At 42.0% G+C, this 17,370-nt stretch overlaps 1 protein-coding gene across 1 annotated transcript in view; it reads left to right on the top strand.

Annotated features, from left to right (window-relative positions):
* Positions 1–12,924, top strand: part of LOC132087660 (ovostatin-like) — a 29,142-nt gene extending 16,218 nt beyond the window's left edge. Inside the window, exons 22-36 of the mRNA XM_059494042.1 lie at positions 434–485; positions 847–930; positions 1,897–2,073; positions 2,565–2,646; positions 3,525–3,681; positions 4,141–4,215; positions 5,497–5,662; positions 6,264–6,484; positions 7,549–7,764; positions 7,893–8,017; positions 8,205–8,295; positions 10,705–10,776; positions 11,345–11,447; positions 12,227–12,301; positions 12,639–12,924. Coding sequence (XP_059350025.1) covers positions 434–485; positions 847–930; positions 1,897–2,073; positions 2,565–2,646; positions 3,525–3,681; positions 4,141–4,215; positions 5,497–5,662; positions 6,264–6,484; positions 7,549–7,764; positions 7,893–8,017; positions 8,205–8,295; positions 10,705–10,776; positions 11,345–11,447; positions 12,227–12,279 — 1,674 coding nt within the window. The 3' untranslated portion in view covers positions 12,280–12,301; positions 12,639–12,924. The remainder of the gene's footprint in view (positions 1–433; positions 486–846; positions 931–1,896; positions 2,074–2,564; positions 2,647–3,524; positions 3,682–4,140; positions 4,216–5,496; positions 5,663–6,263; positions 6,485–7,548; positions 7,765–7,892; positions 8,018–8,204; positions 8,296–10,704; positions 10,777–11,344; positions 11,448–12,226; positions 12,302–12,638) is intronic.
* The last annotated feature ends 4,446 nt before the right edge of the window (positions 12,925–17,370 follow it).

The following is a 17,370-nucleotide window of genomic DNA, read 5'->3' as shown; positions in this document are numbered from 1 at the left end:
GCACATGTCCTGACAGCCCATGGTGCCAGAAGGGAGGAGATTCCATACTTTGCTTTTAAGCACCTTTAGCACATGACTTGAATACTAGGGAGGAGGGTGGAGGAAAGATATAAGAGGAAAAGAGTTTATCTTGATCATCATAAAGCAACAGCTACATAGGATTAATTGGACAAAGTCTCTCTCAGAGGCTAGAGATACCTATTTTTTAACTGCTTTTTGAGTAGGAAGGTGGTTTGGAAAGGATCTTGGGCAAGAGAGGGAGCCATGGACCAAGAGATATTCTAGTGGAGCTAGGGTAGGACTGGCTACAAGAGGTGCAGGGTCTGGGTAAAAGCCATATTCACATACTGTCTTACACTGCTGAATGTCATTGTTTCACGGTGATATCTGCACTTTTCTTTCTCTTCCTGACCACTTCACTGCAATCAAACAGCCTGAAGGTATTAAAAAGGAGTTGACTCAGAGCTCCCTCATCTGTGCAAAAGGTAAGGCAAGTTCATTCATTCATTCATTCATTCATTCATTCATTCATTCATTCATTCATTCCAGGGAACTGCTTCACAGGGAACATTCATTCCAAGTGGAACTGCTTCACTGTCTTGTAGATCTTGTCCTACAAAGGCAGAGAGCCTTCCAGGGGAGGAAAAGATACATTCATGTTGTCCTAGGGTGCTTAGGACACAGGGTCAGGGTGCTAGGCTGAAATTCAGAATTTTCATATACCTTTGGCTCATTGAGCAAGACTCTGTGGCATTTTCCTTACCCAGACTGAGGAGTATAACAGTAAAGACTTCTGTAAAACACCCCATAATTTTAACAATTTTTCTTTTCATATTTTCTCATCAGGCACAAAGATTTCTGAACAGGTGTCTCTCAGCTTGCCAAGAAACCTAGTGCAGGGATCAGCCAGAGCTTATTTTTCTGTCATTGGTAAGTTTAGTACTTAAACTGAATGCAAAATGGTGTTTCTCTTGTGCTGCACCAAGTGCCATCTTGTATTCACATACAAGCCTTGTGTAAAGTTGAAGAAATAATTATTCTTGATTTTAGAAGGTAAGTTTTCTATTTTGCAAAATGGCAGTGGGAGGCAAAATTTGCTCACATTTCTCTCATATCAAGAAGGGACAAAGTGGTCCAATAATTTTCATTTATATTGCATTTCAGATTATACTGCATTAGCATATCCAGTTCAGTGTAGTGAAACAGCTGATTCAGATGAAAAGTAGCATAAGACAGACTTCTTTGAAAAAAATTATCTTAATTTCTTGGAAAGAAATCTACAGAACTTTGCTGACTGCATAATTTCAAATTTATCATTTTGCATGATGAAAAACATTTGTAAGTCAATAAGTTCCCATAGAATAAAAGTTTCATGCCCCAAATGACTCTACTAATCTGAAAGTCATTTGTAAGGCTTGGGGGTTCTCTTCAGTGAAAATTTTTTGAGGTTCTGAACTCAGATTGTTTTCTAAACACAGTTGGTTTGGGTGCCCATGTCTGTGTGAGGTGTGCTGATGCTGTGCAGCCTGTCAGCATCCTACCCCACTCAACATGTTCACAAGTACATGACAAAGCAGGAAGCAGGTTGTAATGGGCAGGGAAATCTAACCCTTCCAAGAATTCATAGCTGCTCCTCAGAAGCTGTGCCAGCCACTATTGGTGCTCATTTTTTCCTCTCAAATTCTCAGTTTCTCCCAGGTGTCCATCATCCAGATAAGAAATGAAAAAATGGGGATGGTTTGGCACTTTTCTTCTATGATGTGTCTGGTTACTATGATTGCTCTACATTAGTCATTGCCCTTGGCTTCATAATAAGAAAGTATATAGCAATGTATAATGCTATGTAATAAAACCATGTCTGAACTGGGCTGACTTCTTACATTTTTCACCCTTCAGGAGACATTTTGGGCACAGCCCTGCGGAACATAGATAACCTCCTCCATATGCCTTATGGCTGTGGAGAACAGAACATGGCCTTATTCACACCCAACATCTATGCCCTGGATTATCTGAATAAGACTGGGCAGCTGACTGAAGAGATTAGAGTCAGGGGTATTGGTTATCTATCCAGAGGTAAGAGGTTTTCAGATTCTTCCATCTTCTTCCCCAGGAAAATGCTCACAGGACCAAGCCTGACAGAGTTTAAGAAGCATTTGGACAATGCTATCAGGCAGATGGTGTGATTTTTGGGGTTCTTTGCATGGTTAAGAGGTGGACTTGATGACCATTTTTGGTCCCTTCCAACTCAGAATAAACTGTGATCCTGTGAACTAGTATTGTGATTGTTTGCCTTGAACACTTCAACTCAACATGGTGAGCACTGATCTCTCTGAATTCCAGTACCACAATAATTGCACAGGAGCAGGCAATGACAGCACTCCAAAAACAGCATGTCCAGGAGTAAAACCAGCTGGAATTCACTCAGTGGTTGGCATTATTCACCAGACATCCATTACCTGATACTAAATCCAAAAGTCTTACTTCTTCAGTTGAACAAACAGCAGAACAAATCCTTTTCTCGGATTAGAAAATGTGTAAATGTGCCTTCCTTATTGTGTTTTCAGGCTACCAGAAACAGCTATCATACAAACACAGGGATGGATCCTACAGCTCCTTTGGGTTACGAGATAGAGAAGGGAGTGTATGGTAAGTGATGACATTTTCTATTTCCCTAGCACAGGATCTTTAGGCTTTGAAAAAAGATCCAAGTATTCCGTGATTCTTATTTTTAATAGACTAAATTAATGTAGTTCAGTTAATTTGAATCTCCTAGTAAAGGAGAAATTAATAACTGGAAAGTGGGTAACCAAAGGGTGGTATGATGGTGGGAAGCTGGAGTACATAATGTTCAACAGGAAACTAAAGGATCTGGATTTGTTTAGCCTGTAGAAGAAGAAAATAATGGGAGACCTGGGTAAACTTTTCTTCTGCCTAGGTGGGGACTGTGGAAATACTGTCAGACTCTTGTTGGAGCTGCACAGAGTGAGGACAAGAGTTTGTCCTTACTCAAGTTGCTACAGAGACAACTCCAAGTGGGTAGAAGAAATAAAATTCTTCCCCAGGAGAAGGCCGTAGCACTGAGATAAATGCCCAGAGAGGATGTGGATATCTCTATTCCTAGAGATTTTCACATGACTAGACAAAAGACTGAGCAGCCTGACACAACTCTGGCCTTAGTTTAAGCAGGTGGTTGAACAGGAGACTTCCAAGGTCCCTTCCAACCTGCTTCATAATTCAATTAACTAAGACTAGAAATTGCTAACATCAGTCACCAACATGTGTCTGTACTTTACTACTGCGCTAAAAGAAAGGTTTCAGCACAGTAATGGAGACATATCAGGTCAATTTTTAGTATGAGAATTTTATGTATTTTATTTACTTAAAACTTAGAAAACACTTTCTTCTTTTACCTCAAACATTATAAAGTTCTTTTTACATCATTTTCTATGCACATCCTGTGCACTGGTAAATGTCCTTGGTCTTGTTCACACCACACCTGCCTTCTGTTTCTGGATCACCTGCAGGCTCACTGCCTTCGTGTACAAGTCCCTGGAGCAGGCCAAGCGCTACATCTACATTGATGACAACGTCCAGTCCCAAACTTTGATCTGGCTGGCAAGCAAGCAGAAGTCAGATGGCTGCTTTGAAAATGCTGGATCACATTTCAACAATGCTTTGAAGGTAACTGAGATAAGTATAGCCACAAAATTCCAGTCCTGCTGTCTGGATTTATTTGGATAGGACGCAAACTTACTCTTCAGCACACCCTTACTCTTCTTGGTAGTGTTATCTCGTGTCTCTCCTACACAAGCAGGGCATGATTCTTATGTTTGCTCTTGATGATGAGGTAAAAACAAGTAGAACTTTCCAAGTCTCAGGTTTTATTTTCCACCACTGCATTTTGGGCTCAGCCACAAGCTATTGTCTGCTTTATTACACATGTACAAAAGCCAAGAAGATGCAGTCAATTACTTTGGCTTTATCCTCTGTAAACTTGATTTTTCTTGTTCCTGTGCACACAGGGAGACAGAAATTACTGCTGATCTCAAATCTAACTGATATATGAACTATGAATTAATTCATATGTTGTTTATTTCTAGGACATTCATCCTAACCAGTTCTTTACTTGTTTTTCTTCAGGGTGGAGAAGAAGCTGAATACTCCCTCACAGCCTATGTTGTGGCATCATTGCTGGAGGCTGGACACTCTGCTGCAGTAGGTTTTTGACTGTTAGCCCAGTCAGACATTTGTCAAACTGCTCAAGTCAAAGTCCTCACATCAGCTTTCCTTTACAATGAGGAACTCAAATACTCTTTGTAGGACAGCAGTTGATTGTAGACAGTTATTTTCAGAACCCTGCAGTCTCCTGCAAGTATTTAATGAGTGTTACAATTCAGTTATATATCCAGTGCTTGTGGATTCACTTGAAACACCCTTGAGGAGTCCAGCTGTTTTAGACAATGGTAGTCTAAGTAGGTGCAAAATCCAGACTGAATTTGCCCACTCCATCCAAAATCCACTTTGGAATGTTCTCTGAATTTCCCTAGTCCAAAGTTCAAGCTGTCCAAATCTTCAGTCTACAAACTCACTTTGTGCATTTAGTTCCAATGCCCATTTCCCTATGGAAATCTTAATGGAAGGAAACCATGAGCTGCTGGTTCAAGTACTAGGCATTGGGAAATGAGAGCCAAGTTCTGTTCTCTGTAATATATTTTCTTCATATCCTTGTGACCTTGTTTTATGCCAACTTTGTTCTTGTTGTGATGGGGAGGAGGAGAATTGTTCCAAATCTGACAAACACGTTCTAAATGTGCTGATTTTTTGAACAACCCTCACGCACAGTAGTATCAGCCATCATCAGGGTACACGAGACCAACAGGATGAAAGCATTGTGCAGAATCAAACAGTTCTAGAGCAACATGAATTTAGTTTCCAATATCTTTGTAAGCAGCTCCAAAACCCAGTGTCATGTATTTAAGTGAAGCTGCAGAGACACGACATGGTTAGTAAAGTGCTGGTGATTCTGAGAGGAAGAAGGGTTCACAGAGATAGTAAATAAGGCTAAAAGGTCTGAAGAGTTACCTTGGTAGCTGTACCTAGCAAACAAGCAATGTCCATTTGAGAGAGCCTGCTTAATCATGAGGTCTCAATGCACTTTACATAGTTCTGTAGAAATAATCCACATTTTATTGCTAAAGCAACCAAGGGACAAAGGTTTCTCTTTAACAGGTTCATCTCATGAGCCAGAAAAAGAAACAGTGCTCTCTTATTTTGACCATGCTGCCTCTAAATAAATTTAGAAAGGAGGCAGCATGACTGGAAGGGCACTTTTCACAGGATACACTCTGTAGGCTATTAAACATGCCATGGATCATGTATATTTCTAGCATGAAGAGTCAGAGATTGCAGCTTAAGCAATGATGGAGGTATTTAGAAAGTATTGTGTGGAGACACAAATCCAAGTACCTGACAGCCCACTGTGTTTTGCATTACCAGCATCCCGTTGTTCGGAGCGGCATGAACTGTTTGGAGACTGCATTTAACAGTGGGGTCCACAACCTGTACAACCAGGCTCTCCTTGCCTACGTTTATGGCTTGGCTGGCAGAGAGGAAAGACGCCAGTTCTTCCTTGAGCAGCTGGACGGGGCAGCTGTCAGGGCTGGTAAGTGCAGCATGGCCATGGTAGAGGCAGTGCAGCAGATGGAATGGCCTGTTGGATCTTATGAGCTGTTCTGATGCACAGTTTTGTCAGGAATGCTCTCCCTTCCCTTGCCTTTCATGCCTGCTATGCTACTGAATTTATTTCTAGGAGTTTTTCTGTCTGTCTCTTTTGGCATCACGAAAGTTTGAGCTGTGGCTTATCTATGAAATTTTGAAATAATTTAGGGGAAGATAGAGTCCCCTGAATGTCTCAGCCCAAGGTCTTTCAATAGCCCAAGGTCTTCCAAGATCTTTTCAAGCCCAATCTTTCAATAGAAAGATTGTACCTAATTTTTCAATTAGTTTCCTCTTGTAATGCTGAACAAACCCACTTCCCTTTGCTACATCATGTGCTCCTGTTTGCAACTGCCTTAGCATCCTTCTACTGCACTGCTTTCACTTCAATCCCTCTTTGTCTTATACAGCCTGCTTTTATTATTCCCTTTCCATCCCTTCCTGTTTTCTTTTCCAGCTTGGTAGTAAAACTTACCCAGTTCAGGACACCAAGATCTGACAAAACTTGTTTTTTCCATGCTTTTTACACCCCACTTCTCTGTTTTCAGGTGGATCTGTTTACTGGCAGAGAGAAAACATGCCACCAGCAGAACGTTTCTCTGACTTCTATTCCCGTGCCCCTTCTGCTGAGATTGAAATGACCAGCTATGTGCTCCTGGCTCTGCTCAACAGAACCAAACTCACTCCAGAAGACTTATCTTACGTTTCCCGTGTTGTGTACTGGCTTATCAAACAACAGAACCCATATGGTGGCTTTTCCTCCAGCCAGGTAACTGGGTGTGGTAAAAAGAAAGTGTCTTGGAGCAGTACAGTCCGCAAACTGAATCTTGAAAAATAACAAATCTTTCTGACTGCATGTGGATTTGAGTAATACTGGATAACTGGTGCTTTCATGGGTCGCCTTGTCAAAGGTACACCATGATCTGCATAGCTTTACACATAATTTGGTTTTCAGCAGTGAGAATTTACCTGAATTCCAAGTTGGCCACGGACAGCAGTCACTGCTGACACAACATTATGCCAGGTTTTGTGCAATAATTAAAATCTGTTGCTCCAGAATCACAGAATCCAGAATGTGTCAGGCTGGAAGGGATCACAGGGGGTCATTTGGTCCAACCTCCCTGCTCAAGCAGGGTCATCCTAGAGCACATAGTGTCCAGACAACTCTTGAACATCTCCAATGAGGGAAACTCCACAACCTCTCAGGGCAGCCTGTCCCAGTGCTCAGTCACCCACACAGTGAAGAAGTTCTACCTCATGTTCAGGTGGAATTTCCTGTGCATCAGTTTCTGCCCATTGCCTCTTCTTCTATCACTTAGCACAATCAAGAAGAGGTTGGACACCCTCCCTTCAGATATTTCTGAGATCTCCTTGCAGTTGTCTCTTTTCAAGGCTGAACAGGCCCAGATCTGTCAGCCTTTGTAAGAGATGATCCAGTCCTTTAATCATTCTTGTCATGATGCTCCTCTGGACCTGCTCCAGGAGTTCCATGTCTCTGCTGTACTGAGGAGCCCAGACTGGACACAGCACTCCAGATACACCTCCCTAGGGCTGAGTAGAGGGGCAGGATCAACTCCCTCCACCTGCTGCCAAAGCCCTTCCTAATGCACCACAGATGGTCTACTGGTCACCAGAGCACACTGGTGGCTCAGGGACAGCTTTCTGTCCACCAGGACAAGTTCTACAAGAACTTGTGTCATGTTTCCTTGGCTTTTTGAAAGCCCCCCTGCATTCATGAGTACTGACAAGGCATCAGGGAAATAGGAGCTGCGCTAACCTCACACACCATCTTACACCCGAGTATCTAATTGGGGATCATGTTATTCTTTTCAGGACACTGTGGTTGCTCTCCAAGCTTTAGCCCAGTATGGATATCTCACCTTCTCCAAAAAAAACCTTAATACAGTCCAAGTCCATTTCATGGAGACCCCCAGTAAGATTTTCCAGGTGAACGACAAGAACCGCTTCTTACTGCAGCAGGCGTCCTTACCCACTATTCCAGGGAGTTATAGCGTGGAGGTGAATGGCACTAGCTGTGTCTATCTGCAGGTAAGCAAGCTGGGAACTCATCACCACCCTCTGGGAACTAAGCAGGGGGCTCTCCATGCTTTGTTCCTCTCCATATGTCATGCTCTCCCTTAGGTCTGTGACCATCCCACACTTTCTATCTCTTTCAGACCACCCTGAGATACAACATCCATTTGCCAACAAAAGCTGCAGGATTCTCTCTGTCTGTAAGGACAGCAAATGTGTCTTGCACAGGCAACTATCCACCAAAGTTTGACCTTGTCCTCTCTGCCAGGTAACCTCCTTTTACTGACCTACCCCTGCATTCACAGTTTGGTAAAGCATCCAAGAAAAGAAGTACAGGCAGTTAACTGCTGCTCTGCAGCTTAGGAAGAAAAACAGGATTACTGAGAGCTAAAAATGTCATCCACTGGTCTCCTTTCCATTTGCAGACCAGACTAACATAACTTCTCTCATTTTAGTTACACAGGAAACCGCAACGTCTCCAACATGGCTATTATTGATGTGAAAATGCTCTCAGGATTTGTTCCTGAAGAATCTTCCCTGAAAAAGGTAAAAAATGGGACCAATGTGAATGATAAAGCCTAAGAACATAGGAAGTCGATAAACACAGTCTCTGATTAGCAAATTTGAGCCCATGGGACTACTGCAAAGTCCCTGGGCATAGCCACCTCTCACATACTCTGGACTTCAAATTTGTAGCTGTTTATGTGTTGAAGACAGATCTGTTAGGGGTTGCCAAATTCAGGAGATTAGCCCAGGAGAATTAAGACTTCATATCCCCAGGTCCAACCAACAGCAAAGTTCAGTCTATATTCCCAATAAGCAGACATACACACTACACATATATAGCCATATATACATAATATATGTGCCACACAGATCAGCAGAGAGGAAAGACAGCACTTCCACAAACACAGATAGCACAAATGGCTTTGTCCTTTTCCCTTTTTCTGCCTCATCAGATTAAAATCTCATTTGTGGGAAAGAGAAATAAATAAATACATAAACATGTGCAAGCACATAGATACATGCAAATACACAATGTGGCTCCTCGTGGTAGCTGGCCTCAGGCACTCAGTCTGCCCAGCAGCTGCCCCTGTGTTGGTGGCGCCTGGACATGTGCCTCCTTCAAGGCCTGAGCCCTGCTTCGGTGCCTGGAACTGAGGTCCCCATCCCCATGCATGCATACTGAGGGCCTCTATAAGCATTCTTAACATGCAGTAGGTGAGCTGGGGTCCTCTGGTTTCACAGTGATGTCAGACAGACACATACATGCAGAGACAGGCAAATAAGTCCCCACTAGCTGCTCCAGATGTGCATCTCCAAGACTGTATGGTTTCTCCAGAAGTAGGCTTGGACACTCTGCTGCCTTTGGTAGCTGCCTTGGATGCTCTGGTGTCTCCAACATTTGGGTCAGGTTTCTGCCTGACTCAGGAGCTGGCTGCTGTTCCAGTTTGTCACAGGGGAGCACATGCTGACACACATACTCCCGTCACTACAAGCCTGCAGTCTGGTGTCCCAGGATGCTGGCACCCCAGGCACACGGTCTCTGATCCTCTCTTCAGGGACTTGCACTCCCTGCACACACATTCACATGGAATAGAGAACCTTTCACCCTGGAAAATTGCCAGGAACAGAGATTAATAAGAAGGCAGGAGGGGCTGTGGTAACCAGGTGCAGGGCAGACAAGTGTGTTTGACCACCAACCTGTTCATGTGCAATTGGCCTCTTTTATCTCATTTTCCACCCTTTTCCCTTCCAACTGGATTTTATCCCTCTCTTTGTTACTTCTGGTTTTTTTCCCTAAACACCCCATGAAAACTCTTTCTTGAGTCCCAGCATCCTATATTCAGCCCCATGGTCTGCAGGCAGCATTCCCCTTCAGTCTGCAAGGTGATCCGGGGATATTCTGCTGCTGACTCACCCTGTGGCTCTCACACTCTGACTATGGCAGCCCCAAGGGGGAGGGTCAGAGTGCTCCAGTGGCTCTGCTCAGGATAATGGGATTTCCCTGTGCTCTTAGTGTCTGTGTGCATGAGTCTGTAGTCATACAGCCTGACAGAATCTATGTGAGAAACACTTCTGCCATAGTTAAATTGCTTCAATTGGCATTTTGCATTACTATCCCTTTGACAAGGGTTATTTCTTCCTCTACAGTAAAGTTTAACAAACAACCAAAAAAAGGAGGTCCTTTTTTGATCCTCCTCCTTTACTATCCAGAAATTTGATTATGATGATGACAATTCTGGGGACAACACTGATAAGCAACTAGTTTAGGTTCTTAATACAATTTAAGTTCGCAATAGATGAGTTACCTTCAAGTCAAGACCTGTAATTTTCAAGCAGATAAAAAGAAGAATTAAATTCTCGGTAGAATCTGCTCATACTTTGTGTATTTATAATAATTCAGTGTTCAAGCCTGAATTTTTTTGGCTAGAACTGTATGAAATTAATAAATTTTATTTGTAAGATTTTTTTCTGTTGAGATGATATTCTGTTTGGCATCCTACTCCTCTTCATATACACTTCAAGAAAATAAGCTGGTTTTTAAAGTTTAGAATATTTTAGGTGTGTATGTTTTGATATTAAAATAATTTTGTTCACATTCTTTTCTAAATGTTTTTAAACATTTATTTAAAACTTACAATGGACTAGCAAGTGAATCAGCTTGAGCTGCAGAAATTAATTGTAAATTCGGTTTGAAATGAGAGAATTCTTAGGTTGATGATGGAAGTTACAAGTACCAAAGCTGGCTGGTGGAACTGTTCACCACTGTGACTGGTCTGCACGCATCAGGTTGTAAAAACACTCAACCTGCATTTCTTTATTTGGCGACTAGATGGCGGGGTGGCATAAAAGGAGCACAGCAGCCTCTTCAAACGCATTTTGCTGCGGAATCTGTAAGTCTCCTTGGCAAGTCTCCCGTGCTAACATTGCTGTGTTTTGCCTTATTTAAAGCTTCGGTTTGAGAATTCCGTTGTGGATCGTGTAGACATCAAGAACAACCACATACTCTTCTACCTTCAGAAGGTAAGTCTGGGAGGTTTCCCTTCAGTTTAATAAAACTGGAAGTTTAAAACAGGCTTCCAAATAAAAGAAAAATCGTATTAATAGCATATTAACGATACCAGTGCCTTAAAGATGTAAAAGTACTTCACTCAATCCAATATCACAGGGGATAATGGAGATATGTGATCAAAGTAATTAAAGGGAGAAAAGTAGAGAGAACATTCTTAGGGGTACTGAAGGTGATTTTAGTTGGGAAAAAGCAAGGAAAGAAACTAACAGCCATTTTCTATTACAGGATGAATGCTGATGTGCTGAAAACCACACAAACAGGGAATTAGGTTGGGATAATTGGCAATGGAAATAGGAGGAGGAGAAAAGAAAATAAAAGAGCACACAATTTTAGCAGCAAAACATATTTAGCAACAGCTTTTAAACATTTGTCTGATTTAACATCAACTTTACGAACTGGAGGGACCCGTAGAATAGCACATTGTCACACAGTCTGATGCAGAAATTAATCTGTTCAACCTTAGCCTCAGGGATAGTTATGAAACAGTTCTGATGCATCTTCTTGTCTTGCCATTTCCAGGTGTCCCAGAAGGAAATCAGCTTCTCTTTCAGTGTGGAGCAAAGCCTGCCTGTCTCAGACATCAAACCAGTGCCTGTGCATATATATGATTACTATGAAACAGGTAGGTCACCCTCCAGCAGGCCTCAGTAAAACCTGTGACAAAGGAGGGACAAAGAGAGACCCATTTAGCAATTCTGCTGGTTTTGACTATTAGACTGCAAAGGTTTTGCAGAGCATAAACAGTTCCTGTCCTCCCGTGTTTACATTTCTTGTTTCATTTCAACGTAAAGCAGATAAGAAAGTGATACTTGAGAGCTTCATTCTTACAAAACACATACAAAAAGACATGTGGTTCCACTTTCACTCAACAGTTTGGACATGATGGTTAAAATCAATAACTCAAAGGCAGCACTGTTCCTGACTTCCCCGAATTGCATTAGCTAATTTTTTTACTAATATCATCATTGTAGGCTGCATCAAAAGGATCTTCCTTAGTGGAATTTAAATACTTAATTAGGAATGACAATCCCATTTAACAAAAGAGGAGTTTAAGTAACTAGAACTAGAGAAATAAGTGCCTTTGACCAGCTTGCCTGAACTGAATCCTAGCAGATTAGCAGCAGCAGCAGCAGTCAGAGCATTGACCCTGGAGTGCATTTTCTGCCACCTGATCCACAACTTGCATGGTGACAGCAATGATGTGTCCTGACAAACATGGTCAGAGTGCCCTGGTCTCTCACTATGCAGCCCTGCAACTGGGTGCCTTGACAACTGGGAGTCTACCACAAAATTTATCAAATGTCTTCTGTTTTGTAGCATGTTAATGGCAGATGCAGATAGTCTGGGGTCAGAATGATTTCTCACTCTTATACAAATGTTTTCTTCCTTCCTTCTTTCCAGATGAATATGGCCTTTCAGAGTACAATACTCCCTGCTCCACATATTCCAACTGAAATCAGATGTGTGCCAGAAGAGGTAATGATTCAAAAATGTCAGGCAAGCAGCTGTAGAACAAGAAGAGGATAAGAGACTTGGGTTTTTTCTGGGAGCACAATGAAAAACATGTAGAATAATGAGAAATATACAAATCTCATATTGCTGTAGATCAGAATGACCCATTCTGGCCCACACTTCAAAAAGAATTGGGGTCAGTGTGGATTAGAAACTGCTTTAAATAAAATGCTTTTCCTGACAAGGGAGATACTGTGCAATTGTTGGCCCTGACCATCCATCTTGTTTTGAAACTTATGACAAATTCCAGTGGGAGATTTGTGTAAAGGTTCTAATTTGAAATGTGTGTTCTGTGCCATAGGTTCCTCTTAAGAAATCCTAATCCTGGAGAATAATGTGCTGCTGCTGCTTCTATAGTTTTTACTTGTTTTGGTCTTTCCATTATCCAGAAGGAAAATCCTGAAGAAATTCCTTTGATCCTCAGCTTTTTCAGCAATTGAACTGAATCACCTACAGATGACAGAAGTCTAATCACAGGAAGACAACTTTTGTGCAAGTCTTGCCTCTATCTAGAAAGAAATGTTTTCTTCAGATTAGCATCTCATATTTTACTGCCCTTTGTAATAAAACATTCTGATTGGCAATGATATTTGTCCCAGCCTCCACTCCTTGGTCTATCTAGAACTGGATGAACACAGGAACCTTTTTGACAGGGGGAAGCCATGACAGAGACCCTCAGGCTCAGTGTAATCCCAGAAAGATGCAAAATAAATTTGGAAGCTGTGGGAGACCATAAATCTTGGTTTGGAAGGACCTGGAGAGGTCACCAACTGCAGCCTCCTGCTCTAAGAACTGCCCAACAGAAACTAACCAGCAGAAGGGTGTTCAGCTTGAGAGTGGCACTGGGGTCCAGCAAAAAAAGCAGAATTCAGCCACACCAGGACCTAGGAAACCTTGGGAAGCAGGTAGAGAGTTGCTCTAAACATATGAGAGATTTGACATAGGAACCTAAGGCTGTTTGTGAATTTGCTGATGTGAGCTATGTGCCTTAACACCCTTTGGAACCTGGCTCCATGCCCTGATTCTCTCAGCTCTCTAAATTCCACCTGGCATGTGAAAGCATCAGGCACAGAGCAGCTTTTCATCTGGTAGCACTGTGCATGCAGGTGAGCCTGAAGGAGCACTTCAATGCATAAAATAACATTTATGATCACATATGCCATCTACATCTCTCCTTAGGACATACAGAAATACGGGAATGGAGTTCTCTGCTGGGTTTTTTTTGTTGTTTTGGGTTTTTTTTAAGTTGCATATAAGCTTGGTTTACTGAGAAACAAGATTATTTTCTTCCCTGACAATTCTGGTGGAATTTCCACCTTGTGAAAAAAAATAATGACATTTTGAGAAAAAAATATTGTGAGGTGAGTGGCTTTCAAATCTTTTAATTCTGCTCAAAACATTGAGTTTCTATCCCTAGCATTTCTCTTCCCATCAGAAGCCACCCCTGGGCACAACCTTTGACCCAAAAAAGTCACACTGAAAGCAATGTTTTCATGTTTGCATGAGACCTGTGGTGACTTTTGCTACAGACAGACACATGCTGAGAAGTAAGTTATGACTCTGAAGATGTTAAGGGGCCAAGTGACCCCAAACTCCCCCTTGCTCTCCCATCCCTGTCAGCAAAAAAGATTGTGTGAGCTTCAAGAGGGGTCAGTCAGGCTACTTCAATCCACCTTCCTCAGCTGTGTAAACTCAGCCTGCTGCTAAACAAAAGCCTTTGTTTAATGCCATTCCAGTGAATGGCCAACTGCAAGCCTGGTCAGATGGAAACTGATATGAAATGCAGATGCATTCAAAAGCACAGCATTTAAATTTTACTACAAATTTCCAAAACACTAGGCTGAGAGGGAGTGCATGGAACAATGCCAGCAGTACATAGCAAAATCTGCATTTTACAGCCTTCTTTTACCTCTTTAACACTTTTAACTGCAGTGCAACTAGTGACCCAATATTTTTTTCTCATGGAGCTTGCATCATGTGACGCTGCTGCTTCACAAATTCAGTTTGCTTAACCTCAGTGCAAGTCAGATGAAAAGACGTAACAATTGAAAGGAGCTTTAGATACTGACCTTGTAGGACCATGTGAATCAATCAGAAAATGGCAAGGCCCATATCCCATCTCCAAAAATGGCAAATACATTTACACTCAGTTTTCTTTAATTGCTATAGTTAGAAAGATGCTCTAGAACTCTGAAATTACCATGTATCAATCTTCCCTTTGGCTTTCAGTGTGCAGAAAGGTGCAGTTCCTATGGGACCATCTGCTGTAGCCCATAGGAATGTGCCAGGACAGGCTCTGGAAGTTTTTCCCAGAGTTACAAGCTGCCAGGACTCTGACACTGTTTTGTGTAACAGCAAAGCACTCGTGCTATGAGAAACTATGAGTGACACTAGGCATGGATATGATGCTCCAGTCACTTCCTTCCTTTCCACACAGTGCTCTCCAGCAGACAGTTTTGCCCAGTGCTGGTTGTTTATGGGTCAGTAACAATAAAGAAAACCTAGTTCTTCAAAAGAGGACAATCAGGACTTTCTCTTATTCCCTATTTGCCTGAGACAACTTGGAAACCTCAGCTGTTTAGGAAGATAATAAAAGTTTAAAAAGACAGGCTAGTCTTCATCAAGGACACATCCTCCAGCTTGTTCTGTACAGTGTTCAGCAGTTCAATATATAGCTGCAGAATATATTTTCACTGGAGACAAAGGAAAAATGGCCTTTATGTGAGGGGAATGAATCAAAAAACTTTTCAGGCCTAAGGTCAGGGGTTGAAGGCACAAACAGGCTCTCCCTGGGGGGCATCCTTAAAGTAGTGCAATTAATATATCAGGTAACACAAGAGTATTGTTTTGCTGCCAAGTAGATAATAATAACAGATAAAGGGAGAGAAAGCTGCAGGCTCTGAATAGCATTTGCACGCCTTCCATAATGTGTCTGGAACAAGTTCAATTTCTGGGATGTCGTGGCAGAAAGAAAAATTCTTTGTAACAACAGAAAAATGGATTTAGAAGCAAGATGTTGGTCAATGGCAAAAAGATCAAAGTACTCAAAAAGAGAGTGAGCCTCCAACATTTAGTGTTATCAGCCAGTTGTGAGAGACTCCTAACCCCAAGCTCTCTTTCCCATTCAAGTCCTAGCAGCATCACGCCTACACTGAAGACAGACTTCAAAGAAATGAGACGAGGTAGTCCCTGCTCTAAAAGATGTAGGTCTTATGTCTTGCACTCAACTCCTATGAACTCTTGGTTATATAAAATCATTTTACTGCTTGAAGTGAGATCCACCCTTTCTTTCTCAGAGCACTTGGATTAGACATATAACATTTCCCCCAAAAAATGTCCAAGAAATTTCCTTTGGCCCATAAAGCTGCATCCAAAGACACAAGTAAAAACACTGCTCCTCTGTAGTGCTCTTCTCATAGACCAACCTGCAGTTCAGACAGATTATTTGTCTCTTACATCAACAGTGCCTGAAACTGCAGGAAAATACTTTAGGGGTATGATTACCTCAGTAAAACTCTTGTAGGATCTGTAGGCTGGTGGCTGAATTCCTAAGGGAAAGCAGAACTGTATGACCCTTCTCAAGTCAATCCAGAGACGAAGGGCAACCAGCCAGAGCTAGGCTGTTCTGCTCCAAACTGATGAAGGGAAAGAGAAGAAAATAAGAGGGACTAATGGAGCTTCAAACACCTACAAATCTGTCACTGCAATGCATTTATGAGTCATTTCTGCAGAATGAAAATAAAAAACAGGCTTTCCATAAAGCAGAGAAAAGCCATTGCAATATGAAAGCCTCAGAGAGCTACATCTTTCTACATGTGCCTGTCACAAGCTGTCACCTGAAATGAAAGCAAATGCTTCTACCTTCAGAGTGCAGAAGTTGAAGCTACAAAGAGAGGATAGTTGTGCACAGCTGTGGAATAGAAGAAAAGGGTTAGGGGTTTGATCAGAGGTGAAAAAGTCAGAGAATGATTTGGGCTTCCCTCAGCATGCTAGAGATGGCTGGTCTCAGGCACCTTTCTGGTAGCCAGAAAAGCCAATACACGGCAATATCATGTGCAGCTTGCATCAGCTCTTGGTACACAAGGTAATTTCTCAGTACCAGTCATGAGCTGATTGCTGGCATGGGAGGTTTAGGGGGAACATGAAACCAGACTAGTTGTCCCACTTTGACTAGTTACATTTTATGGATTACATGTCAAATGTTCCCCACTTAATACTCATTGTTAGGTATTTTCTTTTCCCACTGTAATTAAAACCCGATTTGTATTTGCAAGTGTGAAGAATGAACTTATTAAGTACCAGAAATTTTTTGAGGGCTTATTCATATATTTTATTGGTGACCTCTTCACATTTGACCTGAACCCTTGATGCTGCCTATAAAGACCACAAAGAAAGGAGGGCTGAAAAACTCTAATTCCTGTCCATGCAAGGACAGTAAAGCCGCAAAGTACTCCCAAAGAAATGCAGACTCTCTTACTAGCCTGACTATAGCACTGCATTCATAGTTTAGCCTAAAAGCTGCCAGGGAATCTGTGTGCAACTAAGAAAGATAATTTCATTTGTATATCCACTAGTATCCACTCTGAGGCTTGTGCAGGTGCAGTGAGAGCAGTCAGATTCCAGCTTCACTCACCTTTCACTGGCATTTGTCACCAAAACTGCACTAGCACCAAAACTAGCAAAGACAGGCTTAATACTTCAGTTCAAAATTATTCCTGCTCAGATTTCAGCCTCCACACATATGTGGAGAAAGGTCTCAGTTTTGAAAGCACACTCGACAGAGCCACTGAAGCCTTGCAACTGGCTGACCTTCAAATACCTCCGTTTTTTGTATGTCTGCCTTTTCCAGATATCATAGACCACTGAAATAAACTGCAGTCCTCCCCACCACCACGTTTTGTTGAAAAAAATTCCATCACTCATCAAAATCACTGCAAGCTGTGACTATTCCACTAGGGATATGCGTATTTTTTTTTATGACCTCATCATCCTTTCAGCTGCTAGAGGACTTTGCCAAGGTTCACACGTCTTAG

The sequence above is a fragment of the Ammospiza nelsoni genome, chromosome 2 (genome assembly GCF_027579445.1).
Source record: "Ammospiza nelsoni isolate bAmmNel1 chromosome 2, bAmmNel1.pri, whole genome shotgun sequence".
NCBI lineage: Eukaryota > Metazoa > Chordata > Aves > Passeriformes > Passerellidae > Ammospiza > Ammospiza nelsoni.
The sequence above is the reverse complement of the archived record's forward strand: the minus strand, read 5'-3'. Positions and strand labels throughout refer to the sequence as shown.